Source organism: Trachypithecus francoisi, unplaced genomic scaffold (assembly GCF_009764315.1).
Source record: "Trachypithecus francoisi isolate TF-2019V2 unplaced genomic scaffold, Tfra_2.0 Lachesis_group10, whole genome shotgun sequence".
Taxonomy (NCBI): domain Eukaryota; kingdom Metazoa; phylum Chordata; class Mammalia; order Primates; family Cercopithecidae; genus Trachypithecus; species Trachypithecus francoisi.
Genome location: NW_022681455.1, coordinates 41,776,037 through 41,795,807, shown reverse-complemented (window position 1 = coordinate 41,795,807; position 19,771 = coordinate 41,776,037). Strand labels below are relative to the sequence as shown.

The following is a 19,771-nucleotide window of genomic DNA, read 5'->3' as shown; positions in this document are numbered from 1 at the left end:
CTCCAGTGAAGCCCAAGGGCAAGCTTGGGCTGCCCCAGGCCTAGAGTAGCCCCTCCCAGGCATCCCTCTGGCACTGATATGGGCGTCACCTACACCTTGGAGCATCACCTACACCTTGGAGCATCACCTACACCTTGGAGCATCACCTACACCTTGGAGCATCACCTACACCTTGGAGCGACTTCATGGGGAAGAGCTGGAGAAGCTGGAGTCAGCAGGAGATTAATTAATCAAAACCCAAACACATCTGCTGTTAATTAATTCCATGCCAAGGTTAACTCTTCCCTCTCTGGGCTTCCCCTCCCTTTGGTGGGAAGAGGGAAATAACGGTGGGAGGCGGTACCCCCTTAACCTTCTTCCCTTAGTAGGAAACATGAAGAAGGGAGGGGAACATGAAGCACAGGGCAGTTTCTGGGGTAAGAAAAGCAGAAGAGGCAGGGCCCCCAGAAGGCAGGGCAGCCTTGCCCATGTGGGTGCTCTTTAGGGGGCCTTTGCTTTTGAGAGTCAGGGTCCATGGCAATTAGTCATGAGTCCCAAGGAAATCTGAGATGGACAAATATCTTTATTTACAGCAACAAATAGAACAGACCCTCCCTCCCTTCCCTCCCTTTCCCCTTCCAGTCTTTTTCCATACTGTTCCCCTCCTGGCCCACCCCAGGCTCTCGCCTAGCCCTGCCCTCTGGGGTCACTGCGTGGGTTAGGCCCCCACAAAAGCCCGGGAAAGGAGACTGGAGAGGGCTGGCCTAAGGTGGGTGGGGCGTCTCTTTTCACATTTTGCTGTCCTCTAAGCCCCAGGGTGGAGGAGAGAGGCGGTGGAGGAGAGAGGCGGGCACCAGGAGCAGGGAGAGGTAGAGAGCCACGGCCCCACTGGCCCGCCCTCCCCAAAGTAACTTTCACAGTGTTCCGCAGCCCTGGTTGCCCCCTGCGGCCCCCACTGCAGCCCTGCCCCTAGGTTGTCCTGTCAGGTCCTTGGTAATGTATGTCCCTGGTAACCCAGTAAAGAGTCTCAGGCTTCTCTACCATGGGCCCACCACCCACGGCTGAGGAGGTGGCCTCTCCAAGTGTCCCCCCCACCATTTTCAAGGCTGGGGTTCTGAGAGGACATGGATGAGTGGGAGAGGACCAGGGAGAGGGGGCTTCTCAAGCCCTGTGTGACAGTCCCGGGCCTGGCCCCAGAGGGACCCTGCTGGAATCTGCAGGGGTGCCTGGCTGGCCCAGCCCCCAACAGAGGCTCACGAGGAGAAGCAGAGCCCACAGCACTCCATGCAGATCTCCAGGCAGTCCGCGGACTCGCAGCAGGCATCCAGGATGCCACAGTCCAGGTCGCAGGGCAGGTCGCAGTCAGCACACTCACCGGAGCCACAGCAGCAGCAGCAGAGGCACGAGTCCTCTGAGCTGCAGGAGCCGCAGGTGGCGCAGTCCAGGACGATGTTGCACAGCGTCAGGAACTCGCAGAACAGGCAGGACAGGATGCAGTGGACACAGCAGTCTGCAGGGTGGGCGGTGGAGACGGGGAGGGGTGAGAGAGGGGAGGGGTGGGCGTATGTGAAATAGCCAGGGGTGTGGGGGCCCAGCAGCAGCGGCAGCAGCAGCGGCAGGGACGCTGAGTGCTCACTGTGTCCCCGCCCATGCCAAGCACTCGGCATGCATGAAGCTCACGTATCTGTCCCCACAGCTCCATTTTCTAGGTGATGACCCCGAGGCACAGACAGTTAAGCACATCAGAGCAGGGGTCCAGCCCAGGCAGTCTGGATCATTCTTGCTCTTAGCCACCCTCTATTTATTTAACCAATATATGGAGTGATTCATGTTCTAGGCACTGTTCTGAGTGCTGTGCATGAATTAGATTCATTTAGGCCTCCAATGACTTTATGAGGCAGGGGCTATTACTAGCCCCACTCTACAGATGAAGAGACTGAGGTTAAGAGAAGTCGGCTGGGCCCAGTGGCTCACACCTGTAATCCCAGCACTTTGGGAGGCCGAGGTGGGCGGATCACCTGAGGTTAGGAGTTCGAGAACAGCCTGGCCAACATGGCAAAATCCCATATCTATTAAAAATACAAAAAATTAGCTGGGCGTGGTGGCATGCGCCTATAATCCCAGCTACTTGGGAGGCTGAGGCAGGAGAATCGCTTGAACCCAGGAGGTGGAGGCTGCAGTGAGCCGAGATCACACCATTGCACTCTAGCCTGGGCAACAAGAGCTAGACTCTGTCTCAAAAAAAAAAAAAAAAAGAGAGAGAGAGAGAGATAGAAGTTAAGTCTACACCCAAAATCCTACCACCTGGTTCATCTCTCACCTGGACATCTTCAACAGCCTGCACACTGGTGTCCCCACTCCCTGGTTTTGACCACCGCCACCCGGCATCTCTGCTCCACACCACAGCCAGCCAGAGGGATCCTTTAGAAATATCTGTTGGATCCTGGCCCTCCTCTGCTCAGACCCCTCCCATGGTTCACATGTCACTTGTGATAAAAGCTGAAGTCTTTGAAGTGGTCTCTGAGGCCCCCTGTGGTCTGATCCCTGTGCCCTCTTAGTTCTCTTCTCCCACTCTTCTCCTCCGGATCAGTCTGCTCTGGCCATGCCAGCCTCCTGGCTGCTCCTTGGCCATGCAGGCACTGATTCCTCTGCCCGGAACAACCTTGCCATAGGCACATGGTCGGCTGACTCCCTCATCTCCTTCTTTGCCCAAATGCCACCTCTCATCGAGGCCTTCCACCACCCGCTTCAATACTGCAACCGGCTGGCTCTGCCTCACACTCCCTGCCCAGCCCTACCTGACTGTCTTCTTCATCCCCCAGAGGACGTCGCCTCCCACTGTACTACACCGTTTCCTCATATTCACTGTCATCTCCTCCTACCGGATATGTAAGCTCCAGCAGGGCAGGCATCTTTGTCCATTTTGTTCACGGAAAGATTACAAGTCCCTAGAACAGCACCTGGCACATAGAGGTGCTCAGCGAATAGAAATGCATGAAGCTGCGCTGGGCACCAGCTGGGAGGTGGTGGAGTTAGGGCTTGAATCCAGGCTGCTGGCTCTAGAACCCATGTCCTGCAGCCCTCCGTGTGCTGGGGCCAGGCCATGGGGCACAGCGTGCAGCTCTCCTGGCCAGGGGGCCCTCTGGGAGGCTCACTATGCTGTGGAGGGTCTAATCCTGTTCTCCTGCATGCCTGTGTGGAGGGACTAGGGTCTTCTGATCTCTCTCCAAACTGGATAGGGTGGTTATCTTCAAATGTAAATCTAATGAGGTCACCACCTTGTGTAAACCCTTTAGTGGCTCCCTACTGCTTTCCAGATAGTCTAGGTTCACTGGTTGGTAAGGATCTCCCAGGACTCCTGCCTGCCAGGAGTTTCACCTTTGGCAGTTCACCCTCCAGCCACACCGGCCGTTTCTCAGCTCTGTGCTCTCCTGGCTGGAGCCTCCTTCTGGTCTTTTAAGGCATGCTCAGACATCGCCTCCAAGCCTTCCCAGGATTCCCTCCCCAGATTTCTGGGCTGGTGTGAGCAGTCCTCCTGTGTTTGCATAATCCTCTGTGAGTTTATCACTGCACTTAACACATCGTATGGCAATTATCTATCTACGTCTCTATGAGAGCTTTATGAGGTTATGAACTGGGTATCCAGCACGTAGCAGGTGCCTAGGACATTTCATTTGATTTTTTCTTTGAGACGAAGTTTTGCTCTTGTTGCCTAGGCTGGAGTGCAATGGTGCGATCTTGGCTCACTGCAACCTCTGCCTCTCGAGTAGCTGGGATTACAGGCGCCCACCACCATGCCCGGCTTTTTTTTTTTTTTTTTTTTTTTGTATTTTTAGTAGAGAAGGGGTTTCACCATGTTGGCAAGGCTGGTCTCAAACTCCTGACCTCACGTGATCCACCTGCCTCGGCCTCCCAAAGTGCTGGGATTACAGGCGTGAGCCACCATGCCCGGCCAGGACATTTTAAATGAATAAATGGCTCCTTCATAAATAAGACTGTTGGGACCGGACTCTGTGGCTCACACCGGTAATCCCAGCACTTTGGGAGGCCGAGGCGGGTGGATCACCTGAGGTCAGGAGTTCGATAGCAAGCTGGCCAGTATGGTGAAACCCTGTCTCTACTAAAATACAAAAATCAGCCGGGTGTGGTGGGACGCACCTGTAGTCTCAGCTACTCAGAAGGCTGAGATAGAAGAATCGCTTGAACCCGAGAGGAGGAGGTTGCAATGAGCTGAGATCACGCCATTGCACACGGCACTCCAGCCTGGATGACAGAGCCAGGCTCCGTCTCAAAAAAAAAAAAAAAAAAAAAAAAAAGACTATTGGGCAAAATCTGTGGAGTGGGAAGGTTTCTGAACATGTTACATACAAATATGTTTTGCAGATGCCCAGGCCAGGGTCCCTTCACACGAACAGGAATCACAGGAACATTCTGAGGTAAAGGTCAGGCCATCACTGAGCTCAGGCAGCTGTTAGCCATGTTCAGTTGATGGCTGGTGAGGAGGGGACTGGCTGCCCCCGTGGCCCTGCAGAGGATCTTTGTGTTGCAGGCGCATCAGCTGGCTGGGTGTCTGAATCCTCTGACCTCCCACTGCACCTTGCAGCCCTGCCCTGGCACCGTTTTATTCTGCTACACGTTCTTTTTTCCTCCCTAAACAGAAAATTGCTGTTTCCAGAAAGAGTGGCTTGAGATGGATCAACCCAGGTGGCTCCGTTCCTTGTCACAGCAACTCTGGGAAAGCAGGGATGGGGAGGGGTTTGGGGGTGGTGGGAAGGCGGCTTTGAGAAGGCAGGTACACCTTTACCCAACAGGTGTACTTTGCAAGGTTCTAAGATTTGATCATGCGTCACCTTCCATGTCCAGCTATTTTTTTTGTATTTTTAGTAGAGAAAGGGTTTCACCATGTTGGCAGGGCTGGTCTCAAACTCCTGACCTCAGGTGATCCACCCGCCTTGGCCTCCCAAAGTCCTGGGATTACAGGCTTAATTATAGGGCTTGTTAAGCTCCACCAGAGATTCCAATCCAGTAGGCATGGAAAGAGGCTGAGATCCTGCACTTCTAAGCAGCAGCCTGGTGAAGGTGCTCCTGTGGGCCCGTGCGTCCTGCTTCGAGGAACCCGGCTTTGGAGGCCTCTCCCAGGGAGAGATGGGATGGGGTGCTTACCTTCCTGGGCCTGGAGGGGGATCTGGGAGGCGGTGGATTTGGTGCTGCTCTTACTCTTCTTGCTGCCCTGGCTGGCGAGAGATGCATGTGTCTGCAACTTCCGGTGGGCCTTGGGGCCACCCAGGGCACCATTCCCTGCCCGTCTGGTGCCGCCCACCTCTGAGGGGTGGCCAGAGCCATTCGGCAGTAGTGGGGTACAGCCCAAGGGGTTCCCCTGAGGCTGGCCTGGAGAGATGAAGAGAAAGGGTGATGGGAAAAGGGTAGGGGTCATTCAGCCCCCAGAGCTATGCTTGAATCCTGCCTGCTTCATTCTTACATACACCCCAAAGCACCCAGCCAGACCTGTATCCTGCAGATGGGGAAACTGAGGCCCAGAGAGACGAAATGACTAGTCCAGAGCCATGCCATGAAATTGAGCTGGGCCTAGCTCCTGACTCTCAGTTCAGTGCTCAGTCCAGAAATAACAGACGTATAAGGGCAGAGGCTCAGAGCACTGGACCTCTCCTTTGTTCCTCACACGAAGTCCATTCTCCTGCTCTTGCCATCCTGGAGTTTTGGCAGAGTGGTGGCAGTGGCAGTGCTGGGGAAGAGGGGTGGTTTGGCTGGGGTCGGGAGCACAGCAGTGAAGCAGTTAATCTTCACCTCGGCCTCTGCCAAGCCCCCAGCTGTTATGCCCTTGGCGCACTGGGTGCTTTATTGGAAACATCTGTTTGGAGATGAACGCCTGGCTCTGGAATCCAGGGGCTCCTCACTGCAGCCCCTCTACCTCCTGCTTCTTCCTCCTGGTGCCTCCACTCAAGCCTCTGCCCTCCACACCCCCAATGCCATCCTGCCTCTATGGTCAGCTGGCAGAGAGTTTGGGGAGGGGCCCTTGAGGTCTGGGAGAGGAGGGAGGGAAGAAGGCAAGAGGAAGGGCAGTGAGGAGACCCCTGAAGCCAGGATCCCTGGGTCCCCACTGCAGGCTGAGGGACCAAACTTCAGCTTTATCAATGGGGTGCAGGCAAGGTGACCCTGGAGACCCCCCAAACCCCGAGTTCCTTCCTGCTCCTCGCTCAGGGATGTTCAGTTCTGGGTGAGAACCAGCTGGCTCAGTTCTGTTTTCAAGAGATGAGGGGAGGTGTGCATGGTGCGGGGAGTGAGGAGGGACTGAGGAGGGGTCACTGAGAGCTCTGGGGCCCCTCAGCTGTGCAGGGGTCCTGATTCCTGGGCAGGACCCTGTGGCCCCAAGGACCTTCTGTAAAGTTAGGGCACTTCAGTCCCTCAGGCCTGGTCTGTGTGTGTGTGAATTGTGTAGGAGGGAGATGTCTTGGGGGCCCTGGAGCCCAAGCAGAGGGGAAGGTGGCCTCGGTGCCTCCCTTGGCTGAAGAGGCCGGGTCTTCCAGTGATGGCAGCAGTCACGACATTGCATGCTGCGTGCTTCCTGCACGCCAGCCCTTCTAAGTACTTGCTGCTCACGGATCCCCTCAGTATCGCTAGCCTTTTACTGATGAGGAAACTGAGTCCCGGACAGGTAGAGGTACAGTAAGTTGCCCAAGGTCACACAGCTAGCAAGTGTCAGAGATGGGATGAGCTTAGAGATTAGGACCTGGGGCTCAGAGGGCAGAGGCCTGCAAAGGGGCAGAGGCTGGGAGACAAGCGACTGAGGAATAAGCTGCTGCTATCACCACAATCACTACCCTCATAACTGGTGGCGTGCATGTTTCAGGCAGGTACTATGTACCAGGCACAGTGCTAGAAGCTTCAGGTGGAGTCGCTTTTTTAGGCATCACAATAGATCTACTACTGGCCCCATTTCACAGATGAGAAAACAGAGGCCCAGAGAGGAGAAAACTTGCCAAAGGTCCTATAGCTGGGAAGTGGAGCAGGGAGGACATGAAGATTGGGAGAAAGGAGCTGAGGACAATGTGGGGGGGTCAGGGGGAGGGTGGAAGCCAGGGTTCTGGAGAGGCTCCATGCTGGGAGCCTCCAGCAAGAGGTGTGGCTGGTGCCTGCATCTGGGTAAACAGGGTTAAGGCTATGGGAAGTGGCCAGGCCTGAATCATCTGGCCCCTACCTCTTGGCACCACACTGGGTGACTGGGCTGAGCCCTTGGCCAGCTTCGGTGCCCCTTGCCCTTCTGCCTAAACATGGGCACAGTGACCAGAGGGCGGGAGTGTGCGGTGAGCCGAGGGATCTGGGAGATGTGGACAGACACAGAGCTTGCCTGTGGCCATGGCCGTGGGGGCTGAGTCACAGAGCAAACAAACACTCAGGGCTCACAGACACAGGAATGTCTGTCCCATTCCCACCAGGCCCCTCCAGGCCATGGCGCTGACCTCTTTCTCTCAATTCTGCTGGTGGGTGTGCTGGAGGAGATTAGCACTAGCAGGATTAGTAACCCTGACTTCCAGGGAGTCCAGTTTAGCCCCAGATGCCCTGGCTGGAGGAGGCTCCCAGCTCAGCCATGCCAGCTGGGCATGCAGGCAGGCACTGCAAAGAGTGCTGGGCCAGGAGACCTGAGTTTCCCAGCTTGGGACCAGGGTGGGCAGCTCTCTGTGCCTGTTTCCTCATCTGTAAAATGGACTTGGCAGCAGCCATCCTGCTGCCTCACTAGAGGCTGATTAGGAGAGCAAGCGAGCCCACTCAGGGAAAGAAAGTTGGAAAGTAAAAATGTGTCTATGGATGTGGGCAAATTTTTGTTAATGATAAAATGATCCCAGCTGTTGCTTCTCCTGTTCTTGAGGGTGAAGGTGGAAAATTCTCTCCCTCCCAGAACCTCCTCGGAGAACTTGAGCCAGGCCTGGGAATGGAGCTGAATTTTGTTCCTTTTGCCCCAGAGCAACTGGGGGCTTCTTCCTTTTACCCTTGATTCCTAGAAGGATGGAGCTGCATCAGGCTCTGGCTCCCCGCCTGACTTCAGCCCCGCGGATGGATCTCTTCCTGAGGCCGGGGGTGCCTCTCTCCAGGTAGCCGCATGCTCTCCGTCCTGAGCCATTTTGCCTGGAGCCTGCCCATACTCCCTGCTTCCGAGTCACTTTGCAATGGAGATCTTCCCCTTGACAGAAAGCACAGGGACAGTGCCCTTCCCCTTTCTGCTGCCCATGCTACAACCCTCAAGGTTCTGGCCAAGTGGGTGCACCCACTTTTGCCAACCAATTTGGGTTGAGTTCCCTAGTGCAACCCCTACATGTTGCCATCCAGCGTCCTGGCCCCCTAGGACTCACATGTCACAGCTTCTGTGGGGACATCGAGGTCAGTGCTGTCCAGGGCCTGGGGGATGCCAGGGTCATTGCCTTGGGGCATGGGGGTTGCCGCCTCCTCCAGGGAGCCCTCCTGTGGCGCTGCCTCCGCAGGGTGAGTGGATCCTGTTACTACCTCCAGCCCAGGAAGGAGGGATAGGGTCTGGGCTAGGAAAAAAGCAGATGACTGAGGTTCATTTTCCTGGGGCCTTCCTGTTTGCCCAGCCGTAGGCCCCGCCCCACAGCCCAGCATGCCCACTGAACCCTCATTCTTTGTCTGTTTGCACCAGTTACCCAGCCCTTACTCTATCTGACAACAGCACCAGGCTCCAAAATAGAAAGCTCCCAAACCACAATCTGGGAGTGAGCAAGGGTGTGCATGCATTTGAGTGTGTGCACGTGTGCATGTGGTGTCGGGAGGGGCAGAGATGGCAGAGTATAAAGAGAAGTAGGGAGAAGAGGCAGAACCACAACACAGGGGAGAACAGACGGATGGTCAGCGATGGAGAGATAGGGACAGGCATTGAGAGTGACAGGGAGAATAAAGGGACAGTGAGAGGTAGAGGTAAAGGGAGATAGAGCATCGGACTGCAAGAGATTGGGCATGGAAGAGAGATCCATAGTGACCCAATGACAGGCAGCCTGGGACGGGAGCGAGACGCAGCAATAGCGTGAAAGTCAGTAATGGAGAGAAAGATAGAGATGGAGCAGGGGCAGAGGTGACGGAGAAGGTAGCAATGTGTGATACAGAGCATGGAGGGAGACAGGGGAGAAAGTGGGTCAGAGAGGATGATGGCAGAGGAGTCAGAGGAACCTGGGGGTGAGGAGCAGGGAGGGGCTACAGTCAGGAGGGGGACAAGGAGCCGGCCAGAGCACTGGGGAAGAGGTGAACCGCAGCCACATGTAATTATAGTGGCTCTGTGCAGGGGTGGCAGGAGGCAGAAATGGAGCAACCTTCAAACCCACAGCTCCCCAGCCTGCAGGACTAGGGCCCCTAGGCTCAGGGGAAAAAAGGGATGGGGGATGGGAGGTGAGGGAGAGAGGAAGAAAGGGATCCGAGCTTCCACACACTCAGCCAGGGGTCAGGGGCAGGCCCAGGCTGTGGCAATGAAAGGGTGTAGAGTCCAGCCTGGGCCTCTCATCGGACCTCAGCCTATGCAGTTCGTTGGAAGGACAGAGGTCTCAAGAGGGTGGCCTTCCACCTGCCCCCTCCCCACATATCATGTTGGGAGAAGGAGCAAGGAGACACAGAAACAAGAGACTCAGAGATGCAGAGGCCAAAAAAGCACAGGGAGAGGCAGGGTGACACAGGGGGAACATGGGGAGAGGCAGGGTGACACAGAGGAAGACACGGGGAGATGGGGAGATGATGAGAAACAGCAGGGAAACCCAGAGAGTACACACCCCACAGAGAGACCCAGAAAGAGACACATGCAGAGACAGAGACACAGAAACACAGGGTAGTCTTGGGAATTGAAATGGAATCAATCACAGAGAACAGTGAGGGGCTGACACAGACAGGGAGAGAGTGGGGCGGGGGGTGGGGGGGACGGAGAGGCAAAGAGAGGGAGATGAGAGATGAAAGAAGAGAGGAGGGAGGTAATTAGAGGGATCAGTGGAGGCTTGGGCATGCAGGCCTCAGGGATGGGAGTTGGAAGCATGTTGAGAGGAAGATCCTGTGGCCCAGCTGCCTCCCTGGGCCCAGAGCACAGCCCTCTGTGGCCATGACCCTCAGAAACCCCTTGGGAATCCTTGTTGCAAGGGGTCTGGTCCCCCACAGCCAGGGTAATGGATGCCCCAGAGGCCCCACGTGGGAAGCACAGAGAGCAGCAGGCCCAGCAGGCATGCTCTCACCTGCCCAGGGAAAAACCACAGGCCTTGCCTGGAGACAGGAGCTGGGACAATGGGGAGGGAGGGCTGGCGCTCCCGGGATTCGTGCAGGGCAGGAGAGTTATTGGCTGGGAACCTTTCCCGGGGCCCATGGCTCCAGGGAGGCAGGGGTGGGTTCCTTCCAGCTCCATCTGCTCTTTGGGCCTGTTGAGAGCTCCCCACATAGCTGGGTTAATCATTGAGAAATCAAATGGGTTTTGGGTGATCAGAGGATTTGGACGAGGGGGAGCAGGCAAGCGGAGATGCTGGTGCTAGATGGTGCCTCTCCTAGCCCTGAGCCTGGTCTACACCAGCTCAGATATGGCTCTTGAGGGCTAAGACCAAGTTGCCATGAAAAGGGAGGCTCAGAGTCCTAATTTCCAGGAAACCAGGGGCCTGCCTAGCTCTGGACCCTGGTCCCCAGAGGCATCTTGCCATGGCCCTGGGCCCTGAACTGGGGAACCTGACTCTCCCACAGGGTGTAATGAGACAGAAAGACCTGAGTGAGGAGTGGAAGATCCAAGCCCTGCATTGACCAGTTACCAGCCTGGCAAGTTATCAGAGTTGGGTTACTTTGTGTGGAAAGGGTGGTCCAATGCCGGTGCGGTGGCTCATGCCTGTAATCCCAGCACTTTTGGAGGCCGAGGTGGGCGGATCACGAGGTCAGGAGATCAAGACCATCCTGGCTAACACGGTGAAACCTCGTCTCTACTAAAAATACAAAAAACTTAGCTGGGCGCAGTGGCGAGCACCTGTAGTTCCAGCTACTCAGGAGGCTGAGGCAAGAGAATGAAGTGAACCCGGGAGGTGGAGCTTGCAGTGCAAGCCTGGGAGGCAGAGGTTGCAGTGAGCCGAGATGACGCCACTGCACTCCAGCCTGGGCGACAGAGCAAGACTCTGTCTCAAAAAAAGAAAAGAAAAAAAAAAGGAAAGCGTGGTTCTAATGCTCATGCCACAGGGTTTAAAGGAGGAAAGAAAATGCTCACTGGGGGTTGTTTGCGAGCCTTTCACTCACAGCCCTACTACTCTTCCCTCAGTCCCTCCTTCCCTTCCTCTCTTCTTTCCTTCCTCCCTCCTTTCTCTTTCTTTTTTTTTTAATAAGTAGTTCGGCTTCTGACCTCCCTCCCTCCCTCCCTCCCCATTCCCCTTCCTTCCTTCCTTCCTTCCTTCCTTCCTTCCTTCCTTCCTCCTCCCTCCCTCCCTCCCTCCCTCCCTCCCTTCCTTCCTTGCTTCCTTCCTGTGCTGTGTGGTTTAACATTTATTAAGCACCTGTGAAACACCCAGCAATAGGACAAGCACTCGGTATACCCGAGTGAGAAAGACCAGCTCACTGCCTCGGAGTTCTCGGTCAGGGGAGGGGTGGGCTGGTGGCTCTTATATACACAGAGGTGCAAGAGTTACAGTGGGGCATCTGGAAGAATGCTGGAAGCACAGAAGACGGGCACCTAGCCCAGATGGGTGAGTGTGGCTAGCAGGCTTCCTGGGGCAGGCAATACTCACACTGAATCTTGACCAATCAGCAGCACAGAGGGAGAGTTTTGAGAAGAGCAGCAGGAATCAAGACCCCGGAGTGAGCCACTACAGTGTGAGCAAGGAAGCCACATGATCCGGGGTGGTGTTGAGGCCGGGAAGCCTAGAATGATAGCTGGGGCATGACAGGCCTTCTGGTCACTTCCCAGGCTTCCTGCTGAGGTCACTAGGGCTCACAGAGGTGACACTGTGACTCCTATGGTAGAGAGAGCCTGGACTTCTGCTCCCTGCCCTGCTCCCCCTCCTCCCCACAGTGTTAGAGAGGGAGGAAGGTGAGGAAGAGGGTTTGAGGAGCCTGGAGTTCACATCTCCACCCGCCTTACCCAAAGCATCTCCGTTCTCTGGGCAGCCTCTCCTGACAGTCACCTATAGGGCTGGTGACCTTGGATCTGGTGGGAACAGGAAATTATAGAGTGCAGACCGAGGCCTCAGGAGGCCCATTCTGCAGGAAGCCTACCAGGCATCAGACCATGGAGGAAAAATGAGGAAGGAAAGAAAACCAAGTCCAATAATCCTGACCTGGAGACACACCGAGGGACAGAGAAACTCTGGAGCCAGGAGGGGCTGCAGCGGGGACCCAGCAAACCAGCACTGAGGGCAGAAGAGGGAGCTGTGCCAAGTATCCAGAGACAGGGAAGCAGAAGGAAAAGGAAGCAGCAGCTGCAGGAAGACCTGGTCTGCAGAGGAGACACTGCCTGGGTGGCCCAGACCCCTAGGTGTGGACTGAGAAGCAGCTCCTGTTTGGAACAGATGGAGCAGAGGGGAAAAGAGCCCAGTTTTCCATTCTGTAGCCAAGAGACACAACTGTTCAGCCACACGCAGGGGAGAAACTTCTGGAGGGTGGAAGTGTGGGGTGGGCAGGAGGCAAGGGGGTGGCCGGCAAAGGCGAAGGAGGCCCCCTGTGTGGATGTGCAATTCATGTTCTGTAGAAGGTGCCTGCCAAGGGAGTGAGTGGATGGGGCTGAAGTCCTTGCCCTCCTAGTAGGTGCCATCTGCTCACCCAACTGCACACCTGTTCCATCTGACCAAGGGGGCACCTTTTTCTAATCTGCACTGGGTGCCACACATGCTGATGGCATCTCCGAGCGGAAGCCCACAGCCCTGTACCCCTCCTCTCAAGGGTGGCTATCTACAAAGGGGAGATAGGGAAAGGCAACAGGCGCTTTGCTTCAACACGCTCCCATTCCTGACACGGGATAAGATTCTGGTAAATGCCTGGAGCTCTGGAAAGACAGCCGGCCCCAGAAGGGAGTGGGAGAGTCATGTTTAAATGCATGAGCCCAAGAGGAAAGGCTGAGACTCACACGCTCAGCGAGGACTCTGTGGGCTCTCTCCGCCTGCCATCCACCAAGTTGAGGGGTGGTCCTGGACCAACAGGGAGTAGGGGGGAACCTCTTTCAGGTGGGATGGGTTCAAGCCTGGACAGTGCCCATGGGAGTGCCAGCCAAAACATCCCTGGTTGGTGTGGAGAGAGGCCTGTTCCAGAGCTCCATTGCCTGGTGCCTTCAGGTTAGCTCTCGTCACTGTCTTTGTCACTGTCTTTGTGGACCGTGGATCTGGGCTTCCCTCTTGGAACTCTGATCATCTCTGGAGAGGGAAGGCCAGAACCTCATATGGTCAGAGAGTGGTGGCTGGAACCCCGTACTTCAGTCTTTCCTTGGCTTGGCATTCAAGGCCTCAGTCTGGACCTTCAATCTGTCAAGGTACCAGGATCCCGTGTTCCAGGCAGACTGGCCTCTCCATGGTGTGGGCCATTGCCGGATCTTCTGACCAGTCCACCCATGCTTATATTGTTCCTGTTGACCAGAAAGTCCTATCCCTCCCGCTCTCCAAACCCAACTCATCCTGCTCAAACTTCACCTCTTCCTCTAGACAGCTTTCTCTGACCCAGTTGCTGAGAACTTAGTTCCAGTGTCTCCTCTTGTTAATTATAATTTGTTAGTGAAGTCCTGGCTTCCCAAGCAGACTACAGCCCTCCCAACTCACTCCCTTGGAGTGGTGTCCATACTCATCTTTGCATCCCCAGGGGGCACTTGGTAAATGCCTATTGGGGAGTACTTTCTGGAGTTTGGAATGCCCCTGTCAGGGGAAGGAGAAAGAAAGGGCTGAAGACTAGCGGTGGCATCTGGACCTGACCCCCGAGAAAGCCAGAGAGGGTGGACTCCTTTGATACACACATGGTGAATGTGAATCCGATGGTCACAGTCCCAGGCCACCAAGCTGAGAACTAAAGAGGGCCTGAGCTGGCCAGTTAGGCTGGGACAAGTTGGTTTTATTTTAGGTCTGAAGGCTCCAAATCCCCAGGAAATTCAATTTAGAACCATGAACAGGAATGTGGCGCCCCAGTGCTGGGCAAAAATGTGCCTGTGGGCTAGGGAGCCAGGCTCCCGGGGCTCTCAGGGGTGGGTGGGGAGGAGGCCACTAGGAGAGCCAAGGGTGTGGGGGCTTGGCTACCTGCCCCTACCAGATCTGCCCTGAGTCCCCTTGTGCCCTGTCTGCACCTGGGGCGGCTGAGGGAGGGGACTGACTTGCTCCTTGGCTGTCCTGCCAGCAGGGCCCCTGTGGCAGTGCTGTGGCCTTGCTGTTCTGTCAGCACTCAGGGAGTAAAGCGTGGGGGATTCTGGTCTCACATTCAGGCGTCTGTGGGGTTTTGGCTGGGTCTCCTGCGGTTTGGGCTTCCTGGGCAGCAGGCTCATTCTCCCAAGGCGGTGGCAGAGCAAAGCCTTGAGTTATGAAAGCCGCATTGTCTGGCCCAGCCCAGGCTGGGGAGGGGGTCTGCTGGGGCACTGGGGGGCCTCAAGTTACAGCCCAGGGCTTAACCCTCCCAGTTGCCCACCCTGGCCCCGGTTCTGTGCAGTTAGCCCTCTCCTCTTGCGCTGGAGTTGAGAATGGCTTCCACAAGGAAGGGGATCTTGGAAGGAGGTAGTGGAGGGAGAGCAGAGAAAATGGATAAGGGGAGGGAGAAAGCTGGAAAGAGTAAGAGGACGGGAGAGCAGGAGGCTGAGGAAGGGAGGAGGCAGGAGGGAGGCCCAGTGGGACAGGGAGGGTTCCCAGACACAGAGAAGGACCCTTCCAAGTGCCCTGCCCCCAGCTGTCCCTCTGGGCTGAAGGAGTCCAGTTCTTGGAGGCCCTCATCCCTCAGAAGGCCCCACTGCAGGGGCCCCACAGAGACTGCAGGGAATTTGAGGCTTGGCCAAGATGGGCTGCAGACACATTGGCCTCATCTATGTGCTGGCTGTTGGCCAGACATCTTCCACTTGTCCTCACTCTGGTTTAGAGGACCCCCCACCTCCACAACTAGGCGTCCATACCAAATAGGTGGGGAGCGGAGAGGGGCCTCCTCCAACAGGCAGGCAGGACGGCCACGAGGACGCATGTGGAGGCTGAGGCCAGAGAAGGGAAGGAACTTGTACAAGGCAAGGCAGGGAGTTGGTGTCAGAGGTTCAGGAGCAGACCTTCATTATTCAGAGTCAAAGATGGGAAAGGGGGAATGGGGCTGGTGGGGAGGAAGGCAACGACTTAGACAGTGGAGATTCCAATTGTGAAGCCGGGTCCACACTCCTGCACGCGGTTCCCCTGGCCCTGAACACATCCCAGAGGTTCCTGACTTCTCCCTGACCCGGACTTCCATTTGGGAGCTTTGGCTTAGGCACCTGGCCAGTGAGGAGAAAGGACTGAGAACCAGGGCCGGGGATGCCCCATCCCAAACCTCTTCAGGGAGTCACAAACCGTCCTTTTCTTGAGAGGCTCCCCCAGGAATCGCGGGTAGGTTACAGACCGCACCAGGCGTGGGACGGGGCATTTCACTCGGGCTGTAGACACTGGGTTGGGGTGCGTGTGCGTGCACAGGGCAGGGGCAGCGGGTCTGGCCGGCACGAGAGGGAAGGAAGGCGAGGGAGAAGGGATGGCAAGAAAGAGGGGAGGGGCCGGTCCTGCAGCCGCTCGCGGCAGACAAAAGTTTTCGGGAAGCACTGGGCTCTGGTTGAGCTGGGGGAAGGGAAGTAGAGAAAGATTCAGACAACGCCCCCTCCCCCACACCAGGCCCCCACAAATATTTACACATTGGGCAGAAACGGTTGAGACACAAATCCCAGACGGACAGACAGACACCGCGGAGTGTGTGTGTGTGTGTGTGTGTGTGTGTCTGGTGTCGGGAGTTGCGGGGATTTGGAGCCAACTTGGCACAGCCGCAGCCTCTGTTCAGGGCCCTGCCTCCCTCGCCCAGCCCCCTACTCTCCTTGGAGCAAGTCCTCAAACCCAGACTTTTAGTCCCTACCCCCACCAAGCTCCCCGGAGTCGTCTCCCCGCGTCTGGGGACGGAGGGGAGAACTAATAACTGGCCCCTTCAACCGCCCACCCTCCCCTGTCCAGCTTCGCTCGCCACTCCCGGTCCTACCTGGGCCCGGGGCTGCGCTGGGGGCTCCATGGGGCGCGTCGCAGCCAGAGGAGCGCTGGCCGCTCACCTGGTACATCGGCCCCGGACCTGCAGAAAACAGGGCTCAGCGGGCGGGGCCGGGGGCGGGCAGGGGGCGATTCCCCCGCAGATGCGCGCCTCCCACGTCCACTCACTTGTGCGAGCCGCGCTACGCTCTCTTCCAGTCGGATCCCCTCGCGGGGCCCGCCATGCGCGCCTGCTCCAGGCGCCACCGCCCAGGTCCCGCTCGCTCCCGGGTGCTCGCTTGGCGCCCCCTCCCCGTTCACTCGCTGCTTTCTCCCATTTCGGCGCCAGCTCACGCCGTTCGCCCCTTCCTTCTTCCTTCTCTCCCTCCAGCCCCCCTCGCTCCTCCCCTACTGCCTCTCCCCTCCCCTCTTCCCTGGCCCACCCTCTCCCCGCCCCCTCCTCGCCTTCCCAGTCGCCCCTCTGCGGGTCCCCTCCCCCGCGCAGGGCTTGGCCCAGCCCGGAGCCGGACACGTCTGTCCGCGGGGCGCCCGAGGCCCGAGCCCCCACAGGAAGCAGGCTGGGCGGGCTTCCTCCGCGCTCTCGGAGCGGGGCCTCAGTCTCCCCAAATCCCTGCCCTCTGAGGCCCGGACCCCGCGGACTGCACGTTTTCCTTTGCCTGTCCAAAGTCTGTAAAAGTTTCTGGAAAATCAGGAGAGAGAAACCTCAACCACTTCGTGCAACTGTCTGAATAATTGCGGCCTCCAAATCTCTTTGCCCCAAAGATGGGCGCGATCAAGTTCCTCAGTCACCTTTTGCCCACCCCCTCAGTCTCCGCCCGGGGTCCTAAGCCAGGGACCAGGATCTGGGCTCCCAGGCCACCCGCCCACGCCGCCAGAGTTGTCTGTCCGGGAAATCCGGTTAGTGACCAACCAGCCTCCCCTGTGCCGCAGCAGCCCAGAGCATCCCCGACCCTCCTGCCCCTACCAGCTGTGCGTGGGAATGTGTGTCAGAAAACCGACTTTGGGGGCAAAGAGAGGTCCTCCGAATTCAGCCCTTCTTTGGGATCCAGACTGGAATCCGAGGGCTTCTAAGATGTGGGTTCGGGGAGAAAGGGGAGGGAGGGAGCCTCTCCCGGTGGGGCCAGCCGGGCGGCGCGTATGGATGGTGAGCCCTGGTGGTAGGAAGGAGCCGCTGCCAGGCAATCCGATAGGGTTCAGGGACCCTCAGCACGACCCCGGAACCTGGTCCCCGAGAATGGGGAAGACCTTGGAGCCTGCGGCTCTCCAGGTGGGGCTGGGCGGATCCGTGGGATGATGCTCAGGTGGGGCAGCGCCCTGGGGTGACAGCGTCTCGGCCACACTTGTCTAGGGCCGCCTAGGGGCCGCGTCTGGGCTCCCAGCCACGAGGGCCAGTGAGCACACTGGAAGGCAGCGGCGGCACCAGGCCACCTTTTCTAGTGCGGGGTCCAGCCGGGTCTAGAAGTGGGGAGCTGGGACGTAGGAGGCCGGGCGTCCCAGCTCCGCATTTCTGGGACTCTCCCAGCCCCCATAGTCGCTACTTACGGCTATCGCAGGTCCTCGGGGCGCCGTCGGGGCCAGGACCGGGATGGCCCCTACGGCGCCGGCAGCGCTTTCAGCACCCGCGGCCACGTCCTAGCGATGGGCTGGGGTGGTTGCGGCCGGGAGGAAGGTGGGGCGGGACGGGAAGAGAGTGTTCCGCCCCCCAGGCCGGGCTGCTAGCTGCGGGGGCCTGTCTTAGTGCCCCGGGAGCCGGCCGGGATCCGGCTGCTGTCCGGGAGCTTTGGAGAGCTGAGCCAACTCCCCCTTCCAGGCACGGGCTGAGTCACCCGGACGCGACGCGCCAGCGCCTGGGCCTGACGGCTGCTGCATTCTTACCTGCTTACCTGGGCGCGCACGCTGGGCCTCACCCATCTCCAAAGGCAATCCTCACCGCCTGTCTCCTTTTCTTCCCGCGTATAGGGCCCCCTCCCAAACCCCAGTCCTCAGTGGTACACCCCTCGCTCTGCTTTCTCAGTCTCAATCCAGGGCCCTTAAACTCTGCATCAGCTCAGTCCTGGAGCCTTGCGGTTCCAAGTCGCCTGCTTGATCTCAAAAGCCCTCAGAATCTGGCCCAGTACTAATGTCTATTTTGTTGGAAATGTAAATTATGCTTTAAATTTAATCCCACATGCTGGTTATACAGGTGTGCTCATTTTCTAAGGATGCAGCAAGCTGAACATTTATGATGCAGGCACTTGTTTGTATGACTCTTATACTCGAATAAAAAGTTTTTAAAATCAACACATTAAAATCAACATTCCAGTTCAGAGCATGATAGGGTATGATGGCCAGGCCGGAGGCCTGGCATGGGAGCTCAGATTCCAGACCCACCACCTACTATACTTCTTTGGGGAAATCCCTTTGCCTCTCAGCCTCAGGAGGGATGAGCACTGGGGCCCAGGACCAGGACTGGGGTGAGGTAAGTGAGACACTCACCTGTTGTGCAAGATTTTGGGGATGCCAAGATAAGGAATTTTTTTTTTTTTTTTTTTTTTTGGAGGCAGGATTTTGCTCTGTCGGCCAGGTTGGAGTGCAGTAGTGAGGTCTCAGCTCATTACAATCTCCACCTCCCAGATTAAAGCAGCTGGGACTACAGGTGCTTGCCACCACACCTGGCTAATTTTTTTAGTTTTAGTAGAGATGGGGTTTTACCATTTGGCCAGGCTGGTCTGGAACTCCTGACCTCAAGTGATCTGCCTGCCTTGGCCTCTCAAAGTGCTGAGATTACAGGCATGAGCCACCATGCCCAGCCTGATAAGGAATATTTTAAGGCAATATTTTAATATACCAAATGGGCAAACTATAGCTCTTTGGGCCAGCTGCCTTGTTTTGTAAATAAAGTTTTATTGGAAACAGGACCAGGATTAAGGTAATTAATCATGCAAGTTCAGGGTCAGATCCTGTCTTTATCTAAAACATTGTCATTTTGTTCATCATAGACTTTTTGGCATTAATTTGGATTTGTATATGTATTACAGGCAAATATTGTTTTATCTTAATAACTGAGTTTTTTGATGCCCCCTTAAGTTTTGCACCTGAGCCAAGTGCCTCATTCACTCCAGGTTTCACATGCCTCACCTTACTGTCTCTTTCTGAAGGACCTGTCCAGGAAGCCAGGGTAAATGAGGGGAGATCAAAGGTGTTCCCCCACCCAACACTCACACATGCACATATGCACAGCACCAAGTGGGCTCTGCACCCAAGCCCAGGCCCAACTTCCCCAGGACCCGCTGATCAGTTCAGAATAAAGCGCAAAATCCCTCAGTCTCCATGAGCTGGGCCATACCCGCCTTGGCCCTCATCTCCCCTTACTTATTCCCTGCCAGCCATGCTACTTCCTTTTTTCGGTTAATTTGCCAAGCACCTTCTCGCCTCAGGGCCTTTGCCCTTGCTCTTCCCTCTGCCCAGAATGTGCATCTCCTAGATACCCACATGGGCCCTTTCCTCATTTCCTCTGTGTATGTCAGCTTCTAAGAGAGGCCATCCCAGACTTCTCACTCTCTGCCCCCAACACAATTTTATTACTCTACCCAGATTTTTTCACCACTTGGCCTATTCTGTATTTGCTCATC

General features: G+C 56.6%; 1 protein-coding gene across 5 annotated transcripts; it reads right to left on the bottom strand.

The window, feature by feature from the left end:
- Nucleotides 1-544: 544 nt before the first annotated feature.
- Nucleotides 545-18,076, bottom strand: MDFI (MyoD family inhibitor). 5 transcript variants are annotated; one of them, XM_033217111.1, is made up of 5 exons: nt 18,036-18,076; nt 16,156-16,242; nt 8,346-8,528; nt 5,143-5,367; nt 545-1,489 (listed from the first exon to the last, which is right to left on the bottom strand). In XM_033217111.1, the coding sequence occupies exons 2-5, from the start codon at nt 16,229-16,231 to the stop codon at nt 1,233-1,235; spliced, it is 741 nt and encodes a 246-aa protein (XP_033073002.1). In that variant the 5' UTR covers nt 16,232-16,242; nt 18,036-18,076; the 3' UTR covers nt 545-1,232. The 5 variants fall into 5 exon arrangements, with proteins under 5 accessions (XP_033073002.1, XP_033073000.1, XP_033073004.1 ...); XM_033217109.1 differs by lacking the exon at nt 18,036-18,076 and adding an exon at nt 17,703-18,008; XM_033217113.1 differs by lacking the exon at nt 18,036-18,076 and adding an exon at nt 16,950-17,025.
- Nucleotides 18,077-19,771: the final 1,695 nt, after the last annotated feature.